The 22,319-nt window shown below is 42.7% G+C and overlaps 1 protein-coding gene and 5 non-coding genes across 6 annotated transcripts; 1 reads left to right on the forward strand and 5 right to left on the reverse strand.

The window, feature by feature from the left end:
- Positions 1-5,812: 5,812 nt before the first annotated feature.
- Positions 5,813-7,196, forward strand: LOC143703960 (uncharacterized). The gene is made up of 4 exons (XM_077197403.1): positions 5,813-6,439; positions 6,530-6,610; positions 6,713-6,787; positions 6,936-7,196. The coding sequence occupies exons 1-4, from the start codon at positions 6,034-6,036 to the stop codon at positions 7,190-7,192; spliced, it is 819 nt and encodes a 272-aa protein (XP_077053518.1). The 5' UTR covers positions 5,813-6,033; the 3' UTR covers positions 7,193-7,196.
- A 3,231-nt stretch (positions 7,197-10,427) lies between these two features.
- Positions 10,428-10,500, reverse strand: trnar-ccu (transfer RNA arginine (anticodon CCU)). The gene has a single exon. It is a non-coding gene; the product is annotated as a tRNA-Arg (tRNA).
- A 1,171-nt stretch (positions 10,501-11,671) lies between these two features.
- Positions 11,672-11,744, reverse strand: trnar-ccu (transfer RNA arginine (anticodon CCU)). Its single transcript has one exon. It is a non-coding gene; the product is annotated as a tRNA-Arg (tRNA).
- A 4,743-nt stretch (positions 11,745-16,487) lies between these two features.
- On the reverse strand, positions 16,488-16,560 carry trnar-ccu (transfer RNA arginine (anticodon CCU)). The gene has a single exon. It is a non-coding gene; the product is annotated as a tRNA-Arg (tRNA).
- Positions 16,561-16,903: 343 nt separating this feature from the next.
- trnar-ccu (transfer RNA arginine (anticodon CCU)) lies at positions 16,904-16,976 on the reverse strand. Its single transcript has one exon. It is a non-coding gene; the product is annotated as a tRNA-Arg (tRNA).
- Positions 16,977-22,056: 5,080 nt separating this feature from the next.
- trnar-ccu (transfer RNA arginine (anticodon CCU)) lies at positions 22,057-22,129 on the reverse strand. The gene has a single exon. It is a non-coding gene; the product is annotated as a tRNA-Arg (tRNA).
- Between the last annotated feature and the right edge of the window lie 190 nt (positions 22,130-22,319).

The raw sequence follows: 22,319 nt of genomic DNA on the forward strand, positions 1-22,319 counted from the left end.
TCCCGAGATCGCCACTGCGCAGGTCTGGTCCCGAGATCCCTACTGCGCAGGTCTGGTCCCGAGATCGCCACTGCGCAGGTCTGGTCCCGAGATCTCTACTGCGCAGGTCCGGTCCCGAGATCGCCACTGTGCAGGTCTGGTCCCGGGATCTCTACTGCGCAGGTCTGGTCTCAAGATCTCTACTGCGCAGGTCTGGTCCCAAGATCTCTACTGCGCAGGTCTGGTCCCGAGATCGCCACTGCGCAGGTCTGGTCCCGAGATCTCTACTGCGCAGGTCTGGTCCCGAGATCGCCACTGCGCAGGTCTGGTCCCGAGATCTCTACTGCGCAGGTCTGGTCCCGAGATCGCCACTGCGCAGGTCTGGTCCCGAGATCGCCACTGCGCAGGTCTGGTCCCGAGATCTCTTCTGCGCAGGTCTGGTCCCAAGATCTCTACTGCGCAGGTCTGGTCCCGAGATCGCCACTGCACAGGTCTGGTCCCGAGATCCCTACTGCGCAGGTCTGGTCCCGAGGTCGCCACTGCGCAGGTCTGGTCCCGAGATCTCTACTGCGCAGGTCTGGTCCCGAGATCCCCACTGCGCAGGTCTGGTCCCGAGATCTCTACTGCGCAGGTCTGGTCCCGAGATCTCTACTGCGCAGGTCTGGTCCCGATATCCCCACTGCGCAGGTCTGGTCCCGAGATCTCTACTGCGCAGGTCTGGTCCCAAGATCTCTACTGCGGAGGTCTGGTCCCAAGATCGCCACTGCGCAGGTCTGGTTTCGAGATCGCCACTGCGCAGGTCTGGTCCCGAGATCGCCACTGCGCAGGTCTGGTCCCGAGATCTCTACTGCGCAGGTCTGGTCCCGAGATTTTCACCCATAAAGTCTAAACCATCCGAGGTAGACTGACCATAAGCTACGATGTTGTGAAACGAAAGCTTCTGCTCCTATAAAAATCACAAGTCAGTTTGAAATCAACCTTGTTTTAAGAAAAACGTGTTTTATTTGCGATCTTCTGGAGAAAACTACACTACCCACAGTCCTAAGCATAACACTGAAGTCTCTGATTGGTCGAACTCGCGGTTACCATGGTGAGATTTACCGCCCTGCCAACAGCTTAAGTAAACTTAAATATAATACCAGTAGTTGATTTGTTTATACTTCTGCCTTTTTTGCTGTTAAGTTAAAATGTTACTTTAAGCAGAAAAATAATTTTAAGATGAAAATGAAATATATGCCAGTGGTGCTGAAAAACGAAAGATACCGGACAACAAAAGAAAAGCTTTATTCAGTCTACCAAAAGTTACCTCTTTCTTTGGTATTTATGATAGGTTCGGTTCAGTGTCAGTCAGACACGTTTTCTTCTTTGCTTTTGTTGATAATTTAAGTTGAGGGGATGTTTGAGTTGTTTATTTTATGTCAGCCCAGAAAGCTGGAAATATACTGCGCTAATCAATTAGGCAGAGAAAATGGCACCTGTGAAAGGGCGAGGCTTATTCCAACGTAAAACGCTGTATAATTGTATATAGGTTTAATCAAATAAGGTTGGATGATTTCTATGTTGAGCTGCCTGTTCATGAAGCTGAAAGTGCACGTAATAAAATAATATACCATTGATGCAAACCAACAAGAATCCTTGCTTTTTCTGCTCTATTATGTTTATGTTTTATATGGGTGGGGCCCCATATTAGTTGGGTAATTATACGAAAACGTGCCATTTCCCACTTTTAATGTTTGATTTTCAAAGTACTGTTTTGAAAATCTTTAAGCCCCTTTTTGGATGAAGTAGATCCTTACCTCTCAGGAAAATGTGCCGTGCCATCTCAGGCTATCTTATTTTTTTTTATTTATTTTTTTCATATAACCAACGTAAATATGTGCGTTTTGTCAACCCTGTTACAGACATATTAATTACTTTTTGAAAAGGTTTTAAATACATATATAGAACAAATCTGATATACGGTGAAAGATAAACCCCTCCTTGTTACATAAAGAGTGTTTGTGATTTGAGAATCTTGAAAGTTTTATTTTTTTTAGTGGATGAATACGTTAATTTGCAAATGACACTCTTCCAGCATCTTCTGTTTTAAGAAAAATGTATGGAAACAAAAATAAAACACCTCAATTCAACTTTGAGTGGATTATTAGCCTCTCTTACTAAACATATACAATTAGTTGATTACATTTTTATTTTTATTTTTTAAATGATATTAGAATATTATACAAGTAACAGGGTTGACACATCAGTAACAGGGTTGAGAACAGTTACCGTATTGGTTATAGTGCTTGTTTGAGTTACAGTTATGGGTGTAATGGAGTCTTAATTGGACATTCATAAACCTTTAATTCAACATGACTAATCAGCCTATTTTGGAGACAGCTCTATTGAGATATTTTAGATATTTATTTTAGAGACATTTTATGAAAAATGATGATGATTCTGCGGATGTAAATGTAAACCAATTGTTTTATTAAAACACCAAAATTACATTGCAATTAAATGATCAATTGAACATGTTTGGCCTTAACAGAATAAGCAAAAACCACTAACGATCACTTACTAAAGGCCACTATAAAAAAAGTATAAAAAACAAAATGCAGATCATATAATGATTATATAGGCATTAGTGAGTGTGTTGTAACATAGAGGAAGAAAACTGGCGAAAAATCTTATGTCTATATAAATTGGGTTTAAAGATTAGACACAGATCGACATTTCAGGTGAATGGTGATACAGCAAATTTTTTTATTAACCATTCCCACCCAGCAGACAGTCGTTAGTCCTCAACTACGTCCACAACAACTTTTAAGTACTGGCGCTCAGGACCGGAGCCAAAGGACTCGGTAAAGGAAAAGCTAACTGTTGAACAAGTTTGGCCTCAACAGATTAAACAAAAGCCACTAATGATCATTTAATGTAACATTCCTGTCTGCCTACCGTACAAGTTTTGACCAGATGTCTTTCCGTATTTCTACGTGCCATGCTGTCACATTAAGAGGAGCAGGAATCATTCTTAAAATGTCATCTAGTATGTACCAGATGCTGTCCTCACGGGCTGGCCAGAAATATCTATTCGGGCCAACACAGTGCATGCACTTCACTTGGGCATATCCTTCATCTTTTGCCACAATGATTCCTGGGTAGATCTCCTTGTCATATGTCAGGACACACCATTTTCCGATAATCTGGTCGTTATTCCAGTCGATCTCCTGGGATCCTTGAAGTTCTTCTGTCAGGTGCTCCTCTGACTGGATTGGTTGAGGTCTGACTGGTGTGCTTGAGGTAGCTGACAGTGGAGGGAAGGTGAAGTGGTGAGTGTTGAAACATGTGCAGGACAGGTTATTCAGTGTAGCACACAGACAGCTGACGTCCCTGGAGATCAAGTGGCCTTTTCTGTTGGTGACCACTTGGTGTATTCGCATTGTCCCAGGGACTGATGGGATATTTGCTGGAATGTTTCGGTATGCATCCACAATATTCTCGGTTTCCACATAAAAGAGCTTCACTGTGGTGTGTTGTGGTTTTCAATCTTTCTGAAAAATAACTTCGCAGAGATCTTTGATGCCAGAAATAATTAGACTTTATTTTCGAACGCCGTTCCGTTCCATAGAACGACACTCTAACGCTCTGGCTCTCCGGCCCACTGGCCCTCTGGCCTTCCAGCGCGCTCCCGAGTATATTTTGGTTCAGAGTTATATACATAAATCTTCTTCCAAAGAAGGTAACACACCCTATAGATAGTTTTGGGTAAAGGTCTTTTACCATGTGACTTCTCGGAATAGAATTTTCTGCAGCAAACAACATTCCATTCAAGGTCTTTCACATACACAGAGGAAATCCAAAGTCACAGACAGAAGAAATAATTGTGTCCAAATATATAGCTAAATTACTTGTTTTCTAAATAATAAAATCTTCTACATTCCCTCCTCTGAGGCTTATCTAAGCCTCACTTTCACTAGTTTTTTCCAGAGTGTAGTTTCAAAATCCAGCTCCCTCAGTTATGCTACCTAGTGACTCAATTGAGTCACCCATTCTCCTTTCCAATTACTGGATTAAGCCAGCACACTCCGGAGGAGCACTCGAGCCAAACATCTTCTTCCATACATTTTTATTTCTTTTAGTTGTTTTTTCTTTTTTGTTTAATGGAAAAAGTAAAAGAATCGAGGTCTCCTAGTCAGACAAACTTAAACATTGTTATAAGTGTGTGTATACCTTTGTTCTTGCATTGCATGTTATTGTCACAGTTATGTAGAGTATATCAAACACAAAAGTCTCTTATACTATTGAAAGTTTTCTTGCGGTGTAGATATCCTCTAGGGTCTGGCTCATCAATCATCTTCTTCGTCCTCAATTCCTCATTTACTGGAATCAACATCCAGGGTTTGTAAATATGAATTTGGTTGCCCTCTCAAATTAGTTTTCATTATCTTTTTTCTGCATTTCCATTCGTTTAACCTTGGTTTTCCAACTAGTGATCTTAATATACAAAGTACACAACAGAATAATAACCCTATTTTAATACTCCATCTCCAAAAACATCTCTAATTGAGAAAATCATAATTCTCCATACTTTACATTAAGTTTTCCTTAACTTCTGCTATTAAGTTTTTCTTGACTCAATCGTAATCGCTAAATTTTCCTCCCTGCACAATATTATTCAGTAAAAGTGCAACACTGATCACCAAACATAAGTCATTCTACTTTTTTCACGTAATTGTTTTTCTCCAAATGCAGACAAATCATTATAATAAATCTCTGCTTATTATAGTAGTCTAATTGATTCATTATGCATTTTTGTTCTACTTGATCCATATGACTATTAATTCAAAATATGGTTGGGTAAACATAACTCTCTTATTTTTATCACTTCTTATGAGAGAATATCATTTCTTAAATTCGAAGAATCCATCTTTTAGTCAGTCAATTTTAGTGAACAGAACACTTTACACCTATCTAATAAATTGCAATACATTTCACTTACTGTCTGTTTTATTACCCAATTTAAACATTAAATTCCATTTTGACCTTTTTAATCTCGCGTATTGCTTCCTATTCTCATTGTAGCTCCTCAGTTCAAGACTAAACTGAATACATTTTCTTCGTTTCTACTAATTTCTAAATAATCTATCATGAATAAACTAATTATGTCTCATGTAATCACTCTAACTAAGAAAGCTTCAGAGCAATGTTACATTTATCTCATAAAAGTCATTCAATAAACTCATTAGACAATTAGAAAAATAACTCTAGCAAATAACTTTTTGCACTCTTACATATTCCTTAAATGTACATTTCTTTTTCTGTATATCTAACAATCTAAAAGTTTGTCTATCAACCATTTAAACCATTAGCATTATAACTTAATTATTATTAAAACTTCCTTGTATTCGTATGCAATTTATTTTCAATCTTCAATACTTCTGTTTAGTTGACCCATTATCTGACCTTATTTCTGATAGATTTTCAATCTAAGGATTACTTCTCTGTCAGAGATTTAATTTCTGTTCCTGCCCCTCCTCTACTGATTTCATTGCTTTTACCCATCTATATCATGTCCACATGGTATACTGATATATGGCCTATTTTTGTCGCTGTTCTTTTCTTAACTTTGTTTTTGCCACAAATTTCACAAAACTTTGCAAAAATGCCTTTTAATTTAAAATGCCTTTAATTTTAACTTTATTTTAAATTTTAATTTCCTTACCTTACTCCCGCCTTTGCGCACTGGTTTTTCCTGAGCTATTAGCTTTTTTGTCTAAATTCCACTTCCACACTGGGGCTGTGAAAGACCTGTGTTCATATACCCCATTACTTTGGCTTTAGTGACAACAACATCATTAGCCGCGTTTCCACTGCCGGGCCAGGGCCGAGCCGTGCTAGTGCGTGCCAGGGCCAGTCGCGTTTCCACTGTCACTTCCGGTGCTTGAGCGGGGCTTACTCGGGGCCAACGGCCAGGATTTCTGGCCCGTCGAATACCTTGGGCCAAAGCAGGCCAGCTCGGGCTAGAGGCGTGGTCAAGGTAAAAGGCGGAGTTTATCGGTGTTAGGGAAAGGTATGGTCTGCGGCAAGATGCACATTTCACTATTTTTATATCGCGCAAAATTATCGCTGCTCGAAATGGAGAATCGCCTGTACTGGTCTGTCGAGGATACCAAAGCTCTTCTGAGCATTTGGGCAGAAGAAAGAGTACAACGTCAATTTGACGGCGTGTGCAGAAATGAGGATGTTATCAAGTACATCGTTGCTGAACTTGCTAAGCTGAGTATTAGCCGAACAACGCTTCAAGTTCGGGAAAAAATAAAAAAGTTGCGGGCGCAGTACAAGGCGATTAAAACGCACAATGGAAAAAGCGGAGCCCAAAGAAGGAATTTTCCATGGTTCGATTTGATGGACGGTGTGCTGGGTCACCGTCCTTCTGTTAGTGGCGAGACAAGTCGGGACACTATGGCAGCCACGGCCGGTGAGTTAATATGCTATCTTCCTAACTTTTAAATAAATAATTAAATATTGTATAAGTGGCTAACGTGCGTGTTTATGTTTTGTGTGCTAGAATCGTCATCCCAGAGTGTTTTATTTGACTCAGAAGTGGAGCAGGGACCGTCTACACTTCCACTGCTAACGTCGACACCAGGTATGCAAAAAATATACAAAATACACCACAGAAGTATTCAATGTTTTGTTAGTTTCTTTGTCAGTATGTAATTAACGTTATGTGTATATATGTTTATTACAGAGAGACATGACGACCCTGAAGATCTAACCATAATAAGAGGAGGATCACATCACATTCCACAAAGGACTAGACCAGGTATTTACTATTTATGCGTTTAATGTACCTGCTAAATATATGTAACAGACTTTATAGTTTGGTATACTGTATGTGCTATATACCACAATCTATAATCTATCAGAAGACATCTCAAATATCCTGCTTATTTGTGTGTCTGCTTTTACAGAGAGTCGCAAACGCAAAGCTGTAAATTTGGCATCAAGGGAGTTTTTGCAGTGTATGCAGGACATAACACAGCAACAGATGAAAGAAGAGCGTGAGCTAAGAAGAGAAGAAATGAAGAAAGAAATGATGATGAGACGAGAGGAATTGGACTATGATGCACAACTCAGACGGGAGGAGATGTCACAAAGACAGAAAGAATCGGAGTCTTTTGCATCAGTCTTCAGTCATCTGACCGCAGCCCTTCTCCAGAGGAAGTAACTTAGATGGACAAAACATCTATCTTTCCTTTATGGAAACGTTTTCCTTAATGCCTTAAAAAAATTGTGTAAATAGTAGGCTACTTCTTAAAATCACCTGCTGTTCTGTTTGTAATGTATGCACATTTGTAAGTAGTACTTCTCAAAAGCACCTGTTTTGTTTCATTTGTATGTATGCTTTATAAGTTTTATAAGCACCTTTGTATTTTTGCACTCTGATGTAAACTTAATATATAAATAAAGTAGTATCTGTGCTATTATAACTGAGGCAAATGGAAATCATGCTTATTAAGGGGCACATTATCAAAAGCAAAATACACATTATAGTAAAAATTATACACCTATTATAAGGCATATATGTAAAATGAATGTTACTTAAATACATTCTTTATTAGTAATTCATTGTTGGTTCATGTTAGTTAACACTGCATATACGTTAGCAAAAAAAAACCTTAGATTTCAATACTTAGCAATATTTGGCATTTGCTTTAACTAAGATGAATACATACTGTGTAGTAAATGCTCACTATTAGTTTTTATTATATAAAGTATTTAACTAATGTTAACTTATGAAAACCTATTGTAAAAGTTACCTACATGATAATTTACTAAAATATAAAGACTTTGTGACTCAGATAAGCCATTATTGCAGGTATTCGTATAGACTTCTATGCATACTGATGGACACATTATTTAAACGGCTGTCTGATGGGCACCTTTTGTATTCTATAATGCAAATACGGTCCTAGTCAGTAGAATGATAATTAAGCAAAGACATTTATTGGTATAGACTACTTATAGACTACTATGCATACTGATGGGCACATTATTTAAACGGCTGTCTGATGGGCACCTTTTGTATTCTATAATGCAAATACGGTCCTAGTCAGTAGAATGATAATTAAGCAAAGACATTTATTGGTATAGACTACTTATAGACTACTATGCATACTGATGGACACATTATTTAAACGGCTGTCTGATGGGCACCTTTTGTATTCTGTAATACTGTAAACAGTGTAAGCAGTTTAACATTTTAAAGTACCATTAACAGAAGTGAACATATCTAAATAAATTTCAACAGACATATACTTACAACTGCAATTTAAAAAAAACTGTAGAGCTAAGTATGTTTGATTTTATTTAAAAATAGTGAGAAGATTGTTAAATTGTATGTTATTAAAACAGTTTTGCAGTATTCACTCTGAATGCTTAAATGGCCTATTGATCTGATATTGTCTGATGTAACCATGTACCATTTAGGATAAAGAATTGTATTCAAGTCACAAAACAGGGTTATGCCAAATCTTCATTTCAAATATTTTATTTGTAACAAACACAATATAACAACAACTTACAATTATTGCTGCTGCATGAATAACTGTTGCAGAGCACTTCTTGCATCTGAACGCTCATCACCAACATTGCAAAGTGAACGTTCAGCATCTTTATCACGATCACACCACTCTGGTATAAATCAATGCAATGGCTACCCGTTTCTCCAGAGGAATGCATAATCGATCATTTGTATCTTGTCGCTGTAGTGCAGGCTTCAGAGTTGTACAAATGTATGTGAATGTTTCTCTGGAAATTCTGAAGTCGCCCAGCCACTGCTCATCTGTGAATCTTTGAGCGGTGTTCTCCCACCAGTCACTTGTTCGCTGATAGGCCCACACCTCAGCGGTCCGTATTATATTGGTGTAGTAGTGATGCATCATCTGAAAAATAATAGAATGAAGTGTAAACATTAATTACTTAATTATGTTACAGATCTGTACATGTACATAAATGAAAGGCACTTCTACAGCATTTATAAATATTTGCTAACCCATTTATTAATACATTACACTCCAATGTTTTAATTGTTACAATCAGTTAACGCACTGAACAAACTAACAAACCAACAGCTGATTTTTTTGAAAATCTAGCGTTAACAAAGATAAACAAATACATTAACAAATGTATTGCTAATGTTTCGTTCATGTTAACCCATACATTACATACTTTACTTTCTTGCAAAGTGGTACTGTAAACATTACTTCCCTAATTATGCGAAATGTAAATGCATATTTTCATAATCTTGGGTATAAATAGATGTATTAAACGAATAATACAATGACAGTTTAACAATACCATCTAACTTTAATTATATTAATATAGCAAGCAAGATATGATAAGCTAGCAAAATATTTGTCTTTTCAGCAGATAGTAAAGACAGTGAAAAGCTCATAAAAACAACTCCGTGCAATATGATTTGAAGTTATGCTCACATCGACTACAAGATACGAATTAACTATACTATAAAATAAAATATTTACCGTTTCCATCCATTGCTGACGACTCTCCATTCGCTGTAACCGAATCGCACGTCGTTGGATCGCTCTCTTTCGCCTTGCTGCCAACATAAGCTTTCGGCGTTGTCGCCGCTGAACCTCCATCTTCTTATCTTGGCTTTGCTGCCTCATCTTCCACCAAGCAAATACCAAAATGAGCAAACAAACAGACGCTTCAGTCCTCTCCATCTCGATCGTCGTGTGATTTTAGCAAGCTAGTGTGTCCTGCCTGAATGAACTTCATAATTCCCGCTGAAATGGGTGGGGTTGTATGACGTTCGATCCAGGAAGGCGTGCTAAGGGCGGGGTTTATGGCAGCGCTGCGGGGCTACTGGCCCGGCAGTGGAAACGCAAGCCCGGTGCTTGAGGCCCGAGGCCAGTGGCCCGGCTCGGCTCGCTGTTAGCCCTGGCCCGGCCCTGGCCCGACAGTGGAAACGCGGCTATTGGCATTTAAACAAGGCCAGCACACAAAGTAATCCGGATGAACGACTACTTCGACAGGCCACTGGGACACGATTCGCTTGCCCTACTAATTGTCCATCTCATTCAGGTGGCTTAGTCAATGAGGAGTTTGAACAGGGCATGCACACACAAACACACAGATTTTCTGAACGAACAAGCAGGATGTGGAAGTTGCTCTTTTTTTGGGATAAAACATGAACATAAATAAAGGCGTCTTAGCAGAGGATGGTTTCGATCCATCGACCTCTGGGTTATGGGCCCAGCACGCTTCCACTGCGCCACTCTGCTGTAATCCACACCATATGGGAAACGAACCCACAATTCCTGGCTTAGGAGGCCAGTGCCTTATCCATTAGGCCACCAGGGCTGTGAAAGACCTGTGTCCATCGACCTCTGGGTTATGGGCCCAGCACGCTTCCGCTGCGCCACTCTGCTGTAAACCACCCCAGATGGGACTCGAACCCACAATCCCTGGCTTAGGAGGCCAGTGCCTTATCCATTAGGCCACCGGGGCTGTGAAAGACCTTGGCTTTAGTGACAACAACATCATTGGCATTTAAACAAGGCCAGCACACAAAGTAATCTGGATGAACGACTACTTCGACAGGCCACTGGGACACGATTCGCTTGCCCTACTAATTGTCCTTCAGGTAGCTTAGTCAATGACGCATTTGAACAAGGCACACATACACAAACTCACAGATTTTCTGAACGAACAAGCAGGATGTGGAAGTTGCTCTGTGTTTGGGATAAAGCATGTACATAAGTAAAGCAGTCTTAGCAGAGGATGGTTTCGATCCATCGACCTCTGGGTTATGGGCCCAGCACGCTTCCGCTGCGCCACTCTTCTGTAATCCACATCAGATCGGAAACGAACCCACAATTCCTGTCTTAGGAGGCCAGTGCCTTATCCATTAGGCCACCGGGGCTGTGAAAGACCTTGGCTTTAGTGACAACAACATCATTGGTATTTAAACAAGGCCAGCACACAAAGTAATCCGGATGAACAACTACTTCGACAGGCCACTGGGACACGATTTGCTTGCCCTACTATTTGTCTATCTCATTCACGTGGCTTAGTCAATGATGAGTTTGAACAGGGCATGCACACACAAACACACAGATTTTCTGAACGAACAAGCAGGATGTGGAAGTTGCTCTTTGTTTGGGATGAAACATGTCCATAAGTAAAGCATTCTTAGCAGAGGATGGTTTCGATCCATCGACCTCTGGGTTATGGGCCCAGCACGCTTCCGCTGTAATCCACAGCAGATGGGAAAAGAACCCAGAATTCCTGGCTTAGGAGAAGAGTGCCTTATCCATTAGGCCACCGGGGCTGTGAAAGACCTTGGCTTTAGTGACAACAACATCATTGGCATTTAAACAAGGCCAGCACACAAAGTAATCCGGATGAACAACTACTTCGACAGGCCACTGGGACACGATTCGCTTGCCCTACTAATTGTCCATCTCATTCAGGTGCCTTAGTCAATGAGGAGTTTGAACAGGGCATGCACACACAAACACACAGATTTTCTGAACGAACAAGCAGGATGTGGAAGTTGGTCTTTGATTGGGATAAAACATGTACATAAGTAAAGCAGTCTTAGCAGAGGATGGTTTCGATCCATCGACCTCTGGGTTATGGGCCCAGCACGCTTCCGCTGCGCCACTCTGCTGTAAACCACCCCAGATGGGACTCGAACCCACAATCCCTGGCTTAGGAGGCCAGTGCCTTATCCATTAGGCCACCGGGGCTGGGAAAGACCTTGGCTTTAGTGACAACAACATCATTGGCATTTAAACAAGGCCAGCACACAAAGTAATCTGGATGAACGACTACTTCGACAGGCCACTGGGACACGATTCGCTTGCCCTACTAATTGTCCTTCAGGTAGCTTAGTCAATGACGCATTTGAACAGGGCACACACACACAAACTCACAGATTTTCTGAACGAACAAGCAGGATGTGGAAGTTGCTCTGTGTTTGGGATAAAGCATATACATAAGTAAAGCAGTCTTAGCAGAGGATGGTTTCGATCCATCGACCTCTGGGTTATGGGCCCAGCACGCTTCCGGTGCGCCACTCTGCTGTAAGCCACATCAGATCGGAAACGAACCCACAATTCCTGTCTTAGGAGGCCAGTGCCTTATCCATTAGGCCACCGGGGCTGTGAAAGACCTTGGCTTTAGTGACAACAACATCATTGGCATTTAAACAAGGCCAGCACACAAAGTAATCCGGATGAACAACTACTTCGACAGGCCACTGGGACACGATTTGCTTGCCCTACTATTTGTCTATCTCATTCACGTGGCTTAGTCTATGAGGAGTTTGAACAGGGCATGCACACACAAACACACAGATTTTCTGAACGAACAAGCAGGATGTGGAAGTTGCTCTTTGTTTGGGATGAAACATGTCCATAAGTAAAGCATTCTTAGCAGAGGATGGTTTCGATCCATCGACCTCTGGGTTATGGGCCCAGCACGCTTCCGCTGCGCCACTCTGCTGTTATCCACATCAGATCGGAAACGAAGCCACAATTCCTGGCTTAGGAGGCCAGTGCCTTATCCATTAGGCCACCGGGGCTGTGAAAGACCTTGGCTTTAGTGACAACAACATCATTGGCATTTAAACATGGCCAGCACACAAAGTAATCCGGATGAACTACTACTTCGACAGGCCATTGGAACAAGATTCGCTTGCCCTACTAATTGTCCTTCAGGTAGCTTAGTCAATGACGAATTTGAACAGGGTATACACACACAAACTCACAGATTTTCTGAAACGAACAAGCAGGATGTGGAAGTTGCTCTTTGTTTGGGATAAAACATGTACATAAGTGACAAAAACATCATTGGCATTGGAATACTTGCTCACTCGAATGTCACTTCACAGCGTCATCAGTAGCGCTCAAAGGATCTTCCCTTATGTTGTTGAAGCTTGTTTATTTAAGAAATTCATAATGAATAATAATAAAGCAAGATACCCTCCTGAAATATGTGAGATGTGTGGTTTATATAAACTGCAAAGGTAAAGTATAAATTCAAATTATTATGACCCATGTCAAGGGGGAGGAGAATGTATACGTGCGTCACGTTTAGTCAATAAAACACTTCCGCATAGGATACACCTGTGTATCCTTGCTCATAACTCCTCTGAAAGCCTCCTCACTCCTCGATCCTCGACTCCTCGCGGTGCAATTAGAGAATTGAGATGTCCTTCAAGATGGCTGTGCTTGATTGGTTTCCGGGTCATAGGATGGAGGACGGAGGAGCGAGGAGACGAGGAAGGATATTGAGAAGTACCCACAGATTTTCTGAACGAACAAGCAGGATGTGGAAGTTGCTCTTTGTTTGGGATGAAACATGTCAATAAGTAAAGCATTCTTAGCAGAGGATGGTTTCGATCCATCGACCTCTGGGTTATGGGCCCAGCACGCTTCCGCTGCGCCACTCTGCTGTAATACACATCAGATCGGAAACGAACCCACAATTCCTTTCTTAGGAGGCCAGTGCCTTATCCATTAGGCCACCGGGGCTGTGAAAGACCTTGGCTTTAGTGACAACAACATCATTGGCATTTAAACAAGGCCAGCACACAAAGTAATCTGGATGAACGACTACTTCGACAGGCCACTGGGACACGATTCGCTTGCCCTACTAATTGTCCTTCAGGTAGCTTAGTCAATGACGCATTTGAACAGGGCACACACACACAAACTCACAGATTTTCTGAACGAACAAGCAGGATGTGGAAGTTGCTCTGTGTTTGGGATAAAACATGTACATAAGTACAGCAGTCTTAGCAGAGGATGGTTTCGATCCATCAACCTCTGGGTTATGGGCCCAGCACGCTTCCGCTGCGCCACTCTGCTGTAATCCACATCAGATCAGAAACGAACCCACAATTCCTGTCTTAGGAGGCTAGTGCCTTATCCATTAGGCCACCGGGGCTGTGAAAGACCTTGGCTTTAGTGACAACAACATCATTGGCATTTAAACAAGGCCAGCACACAAAGTAATCCGGATGAACAACTACTTCGACAGGCCACTGGGACACGATTTGCTTGCCCTACTATTTGTCTATCTCATTCACGTGGCTTAGTCAATGAGTAGTTTGAACAGGTTATGCACACACAAACACACAGATTTTCTGAAAGAACAAGCAGGATGTGGAAGTTGGTCTTTGATTGGGATAAAACATGTACATAAGTAAAGCAGTCTTAGGAGAGGATGGTTTCGATCCATCGACCTCTGGGTCATGGGCCCAGCACGCCTCTGCTGCGGCACTCTGCTGTAAACCAACCCAGATTGTTCTGAACGAACTAGCAGGATGTGGAAGTTGCTCTTTTTTTGGGATAAAACTGTGAAAGACCTTGGCTTTAGTGACAACAACATCATTGGCATTTAAACAAGGCCAGCACACAAAGTAATCTGGATGAACGACTACTTCGACAGGCCACTGGACACGATTCGCTTGCCCTACTAATTGTCCTTCAGGTAGCTTAGTCAATGACGCATTTGAACAGGGCACACACACACAAACTCACAGATTTTCTGAACGAACAAGCAGGATGTGGAAGTTGCTCTTTGTTTGGGATAAAACATATACATAAGTGAAGCAGTCTTAGCAGAGGATGGTTTCGATCCATCCACCTCTGGGTTATGGGCCCAGCACGCTTCCGCTGCGCCACTCTGCTGTAATCCACATCAGATCGGAAACAAACCCATAATTCCTGTCTTAGGAGGCCAGTGCCTTATCCATTAGGCCACCGGGGCTGTGAAAGACCTTGGCTTTAGTGACAACAACATCATTGGCATTTAAACAAGGCCAGCACACAAAGTAATCCGGATGAACGACTACTTCGACAGGCCATTGGGACAAGATTCGCTTGCCCTACTAATTGTCCTTCAGGTAGCTTAGTCAATGACGCATTTGAACAGGGTATACACACACAAACTCACAGATTTTCTGAAACGAACAAGCAGGATGTGGAAGTTGCTCTTTGTTTGGGATAAAACATATACATAAGTGACAAAAACATCCTTGGCATTGGAATACTTGCTCACTCGAATGTCACTTCACAGCGTCATCAGTAGCGCTCAAAGGATCTTCCCTTATGTTGTTGAAGCTTGTTTATTTAAGAAATTCATAATGAATAATAATAAAGCAAGATACCCTCCTGAAATATGTGAGATGTGTGGTTTATATAAACTGCAAAGGTAAAGTATAAATTCAAATTATTATGACCCATGTCAAGGGGGAGGAGAATGTATACGTGCGTCATGTTTAGTCAATAAAACACTTCCGCATAGGATACACCTGTGTATCCTTGCTCATAACTCCTCTGAAAGCCTCCTCACTCCTCGATCCTCGACCTCTCGCGGTGCAATTAGAGAATTGAGATGTCCTTCAAGATGGCTGTGCTTGATTGGTTTCCGGGTCATAGGATGGAGGACGGAGGAGCGAGGAGACGAGGAAGGATATTGAGAAGTACCCACAGATTTTCTGAACGAACAAGCAGGATGTGGAAGTTGCTCTTTGTTTGGGATGAAACATGTCCATAAGTTAAGCATTCTTAGCAGAGGATGGTTTCGATCCATCGACCTCTGGGTTATGGGCCCAGCACGCTTCCGCTGCGCCACTCTGCTGTAATACACATCAGATCGGAAACGAACCCACAATTCCTGTCTTAGGAGGCCAGTGCCTTATCCATTAGGCCACCGGGGCTGTGAAAGACCTTGGCTTTAGTGACAACAACATCATTGGCATTTAAACAAGGCCAGCACACAAAGTAATCTGGATGAACGACTACTTCGACAGGCCACTGGGACACGATTCGCTTGCCCTACTAATTGTCCTTCAGGTAGCTTAGTCAATGACGCATTTGAACAGGGCACACACACACAAACTCACAGATTTTCTGAACGAACAAGCAGGATGTGGAAGTTGCTCTGTGTTTGGGATAAAACATGTACATAAGTACAGCAGTCTTAGCAGAGGATGTTTTCGATCCATCGACCTCTGGGTTATGGGCCCAGCACGCTTCCGCTGCGCCACTCTGTTGTAATCCACATCAGATCGGAAACGAACCCACAATTCCTGTCTTAGGAGGCCAGTGCCTTATCCATTAGGCCACCGGGGCTGTGAAAGACCTTGGCTTTAGTGACAACAACATCATTGGCATTTAAACAAGGCCAGCACACAAAGTAATCCGGATGAACAACTACTTCGACAGGCCACTGGGACACGATTTGCTTGCCCTACTATTTGTCTATCTCATTCACGTGGCTTAGTCAATGAGGAGTTTGAACAGGGCATGCACACACAAACACACAGATTTTCTGAAAGAACAAGCAGGATGTGGAAGTTGGTCTTTGATTGGGATAAAACATGTACATAAGTAAAGCAGTCTTAGCAGAGGATGGTTTCGATCCATCGACCTCTGGGTTATGGGCCCAGCACGCTTCCGCTGCGCCACTCTGCTGTAAACCACCCCAGATGGGACTCGAACCCACAATCCCTGGCTTAGGAGGCCAGTGCCTTATCCATTAGGCCACCGGGGCTGTGAAAGACCTTGGCTTTAGTGACAACAACATCATTGGCATTTAAACAAGGCCAGCACACAAAGTAATCCGGATGAACGACTACTTCGACAGGCCATTGGGACAAGATTCACTTGCCCTACTAATTGTCCTTCAGGTAGCTTAGTCAATGACGCATTTGAACAGGGTATACACACACAAACTCACAGATTTTCTGAAACGAACAAGCAGGATGTGGAAGTTGCTCTTTGTTTGGGATAAAACATGTACATAAGTAAAGCAGTCTTAGCAGAGGATGGTTTCGATCCATCGACCTCTGGGTTATGGGCCCAGCACGCTTCCGCTGCGCCACTCTGCTGTAAACCACCCCAGATGGGACTCGAACCCACAATTTCTGTCTTAGGAGGCCAGTGCCTTATCCATTAGGCCACCGGGGCTTTGAAAGACCTTGGCTTTAGTGACAACAACATCATTGGCATTTAAACAAGGCCAGCACACAAGGTAATCCGGTTTAGTGACAGATTTTCTGAAACGAACAAGCAGGATGTGGAAGTTGCTCTTTGTTTGGGATAAAACATATACATAAGTGAAGCAGTCTTAGCAGAGGATGGTTTCGATCCATCGACCTCTGGGTTATGGGCCCATTACGCTTCCGCTGCGCCACTCTGCTGTAATCCACATCAGATCGGAAACGGACCCACAATTCCTGTCTTAGGAGGCCAGTGCCTTATCCATTAGGCCACCGGGGCTGTGAAAGACCTTGGCTTTAGTGACAACAACATCATTGGCATTTAAACAAGGCCAGCACACAAAGTAATCCGGATGAACAACTACCTGACAGGCCACTGGGACACGATTCGCTTGCCCTACTAAATGTCCATCTCATTCAGGTGCCTTAGTCAATGAGGAGTTTGAACAGGGCATGCACACACAAACACACAGATTTTTTGAACGAACAAGCTGGATGTGGAAGTTGGTCTTTGATTGGGATAAAACATGTACATAAGTAAAGCAGTCTTAGCAGAGGATGGTTTCGATCCATCGACCTCTGGGTTATGGGCCCAGCACGCTTCCGCTGCGCCACTCTGCTGTAATCAACACCAGATGGGAAACGAACCCACAATTCCTGTCTTAGGAGGCCAGTGCCTTATCCATTAGGCCACCGGGGCTGTGAAAGACCTTGGCTTTAGTGACAACAACATCATTGGCATTTAAACAAGGCCAGCACACAAAGTAATCCGGATGAACGACTACTTCGACAGGCCATTGGGACAAGATTCGCTTGCCCTACTAATTGTGCTTCAGGTAGCTTAGTCAATGACGCATTTGAACAGGGTATACACACACAAACTCACAGATTTTCTGAAACGAACAAGCAGGATGTGGAAGTTGCTCTTTGTTTGGGATAAAACATGTACATAAGTAAAGCAGTCTTAGCAGAGGATGGTTTCGATCCATCGACCTCTGGGTTATGGGCCCAGCACGCTTCCGCTGCGCCACTCTGCTGTAATCCACATCAGATCGGAAACGAACCCACAATTCCTGTCTTAGGAGGCCAGTGCCTTATCCATTAGGCCACCAGGGCTGTGAAAGACCTTGGCTTTAGTGACAACAACATCATTGGCATTTAAACAAGGCCAGCACACAAAGTAATCCGGATGAACGACTACTTCGACAGGCCATTGGGACAAGATTCGCTTGCCCTACTAATTGTCCTTCAGGTAGCATAGTCAATGACGCATTTGAACAGGGTATACACACACAAACTCACAGATTTTCTGAAACGAACAAGCAGGATGTGGAAGTTGCTCTTTGTTTGGGATAAAACATGTACATAAGTGACAAAAACATCATTGGCATTTAAACAAGGCCAGCACACAAATTAATCCGGATGAACAATTACTTAGACAGGCCACTGGGACACGATTCGCTTGCCCTACTAATTGTCCATCTCATTCACGTGACTTAGTCAATGAGGAGTTTGAACAGGGCATGCACACACAAACAGACAGATTTTCTGAACGAACAAGCAGGATGTTGAAGTTGCTCTTTGTTTGGGATAAAACATGTACATAAGTAAAGCAGTCTTAGCAGAGGATGGTTTCGATCCATCGACCTCTGGGTTGTCTTAGGCAATTTCTGTCTTAGGAGGCCAGTGCCTTATCCATTAGGCCACCGGGGCTCTGAAAGACCTGTGTTCATGTGCCCCCATTACTTTGGCTTTAGTGACAACAACATCATTGGCATTTAAACAAGGCCAGCACACAAAGTAATCCGGATGAACGACTACTTCGACAGGCCACTGGGACAAGATTCGCTTGCCCTACTAATTGTCCATCTCATTCAGGTGGCTTAGACAATGAGGAGTTTGAACAGGGCAAACACACAGATTTTCTGAACAAACAAGCAGGATGTGGAAGTTGCTCTTCTTGAAGATTTTATTATTTAGAAAACAAGTAATTTAGCTATATATTTGGACACAATTATTTCTTCTGTCTGTGACTTTGGATTTCCTCTGTGTATGTGAAAGACCTTGAATGGAATGTTGTTTGCTGCAGAAAATTCTATTCCGAGAAGTCACATGGTAAAAGACCTTTACCCAAAACTATCTATAGGGTGTGCTACCTTCTTTGGAAGAAGATTTATGTATATAACTCTGAACCAAAATATACTCGGGAGCGCGCTGGAAGGCCAGAGGGCCAGTGGGCCGGAGAGCCAGAGCGTTAGAGCGCCGTTCTATGGAACGGAACGGCGTTCGAAAATAAAGTCTAATTATTTCTGGCATCAAAGATCTCTGCGAAGTTATTTTTCGGAAAGATTGAAAACCACTTCACTCTTTGTTTGGGATAAAACATGTACATAAGTAAAGCAGTCTTAGCAGAGGATGGTTTCGATCCATCGACCTCTGGGTCATGGGCCCAGCACGCCTCCGCTGCGGCACTCTGCTGTAAACCAACCCAGATTGTTCTGAACGAACTAGCAGGATGTGGAAGTTGCTCTTTTTTTGGGATAAAACTGTGAAAGACCTTGGCTTTAGTGACAACAACATCATTGGCATTTAAACAAGGCCAGCACTTTGTTTGGGATAAAACATATACATAAGTGAAGCAGTCTTAGCAGAGGATGGATTCGATCCATCGACCTCTGGGTTATGGGCCCAGCACGCTTCCGCTGCGCCACTCTGCTGTAATACACATCAGATCGGAAACGAACCCACAATTCCTGTCTTAGGAGGCCAGTGCCTTATCCATTAGGCCACCGGGGCTGTGAAAGACCTTGGCTTAAGTGACAACAACATCATTGGCATTTAAACAAGGCCAGCACAAAAAGTAATCCGGATGAAAGACTACTTCGACAGGCCATTGGGACAAGATTCGCTTGCCCTACTAATTGTCCTTCAGGTAGCTTAGTCAATGACGCATTTGAACAGGGTATACACACACAAACTCACAGATTTTCTGAAACGAACAAGCAGGATGTGGAAGTTGCTCTTTGTTTGGGATAAAACATGTACATAAGTGACAAAAACATCATTGGCATTGGAATACTTGCTCACTCGAATGTCACTTCACAGCGTCATAAGTAGCGCTCAAAGGATCTTCCCTTATGTTGTTGAAGCTTGTTTATTTAAGAAATTCATAATGAATAATAATAAAGCAAGATACCCTCCTGAAATATGTGAGATGAGTGGTTTATATAAACTGCAAAGGTAAAGTATAAATTCAAATTATTATGACCCATGTCAAGGGGGAGGAGAATGTATACGTGCGTCACGTTTAGTCAATAAAACACTTCCGCATAGGATACACCTGTGTATCCTTGCTCATAACTCCTCTGAAAGCCTCCTCACTCCTCGATCCTCGACTCCTCGCGGTGCAATTAGAGAATTGAGATGTCCTTCAAGATGGCTGTGCTTGATTGGTTTCCGGGTCATAGGATGGAGGACGGAGGAGCGAGGAGACGAGGAAGGATATTGAGAAGTACCCACAGATTTTCTGAACGAACAAGCAGGATGTGGAAGTTGCTCTTTGTTTGGGATGAAACATGTCCATAAGTAAAGCATTCTTAGCAGAGGATGGTTTCGATCCATCGACCTCTGGGTTATGGGCCCAGCACACTTCCGCTGCGCCACTCTGCTGTAATACACATCAGATCGGAAACGAACCCACAATTCCTGTCTTAGGAGGCCAGTGCCTTATCCATTAGGCCACCGGGGCTGTGAAAGACCTTGGCTTTAGTGACAACAACATCATTGGCATTTAAACAAGGCCAGCACACAAAGTAATCTGGATGAACGACTACTTCGACAGGCCACTGGGACACGATTCGCTTGCCCTACTAATTGTCCTTCAGGTAGCTTAGTCAATGACGCATTTGAACAGGGCACACACACACAAACTCACAGATTTTCTGAACGAACAAGCAGGATGTGGAAGTTGCTCTGTGTTTGGGATAAAACATGTACATAAGTACAGCAGTCTTAGCAGAGGATGGTTTCGATCCATCGACTTCTGGGTTATGGGCCCAGCACGCTTCCGCTGCGCCACTCTGCTGTAATCCACATCAGATCGGAAACGAACCCACAATTCCTGTCTTAGGAGGCCAGTGCCTTATCCATTAGGCCACCGGGGCTGTGAAAGACCTTGGCTTTAGTGACAACAACATCATTGGCATTTAAACAAGGCCAGCACACAAAGTAATCCGGATGAACAACTACTTCGACAGGCCACTGGGACACGATTTGCTTGCCCTACTATTTGTCTATCTCATTCACGTGGCTTAGTCAATGAGGAGTTTGAACAGGGCATGCACACACAAACTCACAGATTTTCTGAAACGAACAAGCAGGATGTGGAAGTTGCTCTTTGTTTGGGATAAAACATGTACATAAGTGACAAAAACATCATTGGCATTGGAATACTTGCTCACTCGAATGTCACTTCACAGCGTCATCAGTAGCGCTCAAAGGATCTTCCCTTATGTTGTTGAAGCTTGTTTATTTAAGAAATTCATAATGAATAATAATAAAGCAAGATACCCTCTTGAAATATGTGAGATGTGTGGTTTATATAAACTGCAAAGGTAAAGTATAAATTCAAATTATTATGACCGATGTCAAGGGGGAGGAGAATGTATACGTGCGTCACGTTTAGTCAATAAAACACTTCCGCATAGGATACACCTGTGTATCCTTGCTCATAACTCCTCTGAAAGCCTCCTCACTCCTCGATCCTCGACTCCTCGCGGTGCAATTAGAGAATTGAGATGTCCTTCAAGATGGCTGTGCTTGATTGGTTTCCGGGTCATAGGATGGAGGACGGAGGAGCGAGGAGACGAGGAAGGATATTGAGAAGTACCCACAGATTTTCTGAACGAACAAGCAGGATGTGGAAGTTGCTCTTTGTTTGGGATAAAACATATACATAATTGAAGCAGTCTTAGCAGAGGATGGTTTCGATCCATCGACCTCTGGGTTATGGGCCCAGCACGCTTCCGCTGCGCCACTCTGCTGTAAACCACCCCAGATGGGACTCGAACCCACAATTCCTGGCTTAGGAGGCCAGTGCCTTATCCATTAGGCCACCGGGGCTGTGAAAGACCTTGGCTTTAGTGACAACAACATCATTGGCATTTAAACAAGGCCAGCACACAAAGTAATCCGGATGAACGACTACTTCGACAGGCCATTGGGACAAGATTCGCTTGCCCTACTAATTGTCCTTCAGGTAGCTTAGTCAATGACGCATTTGAACAGGGTATACACACACAAACTCACAGAT

The sequence above is a fragment of the Siphateles boraxobius genome, unplaced genomic scaffold, assembly GCF_051911475.1.
Source record: "Siphateles boraxobius isolate OS27281-9 unplaced genomic scaffold, OSU_SipBor_1 39, whole genome shotgun sequence".
Classification (NCBI taxonomy): Eukaryota; Metazoa; Chordata; class Actinopteri; order Cypriniformes; family Leuciscidae; genus Siphateles; species Siphateles boraxobius.

What these genes read in the sequence shown, in the direction of transcription:
- LOC143703960 (XM_077197403.1), top strand. Translation starts at nt 6,034, where the DNA reads ATGGTCTGCGGCAAGATGCACATTTCACTATTTTTATATCGCGCAAAA. An exon ending in CACTATGGCAGCCACGGCCG is followed by an intron (nt 6,440 to 6,529) that starts GTGAGTTAATAT and finishes TTTGTGTGCTAG; the next exon opens with AATCGTCATCCCAGAGTGTT. An exon ending in TCCACAAAGGACTAGACCAG is followed by an intron (nt 6,788 to 6,935) that starts GTATTTACTATT and finishes CTGCTTTTACAG; the next exon opens with AGAGTCGCAAACGCAAAGCT.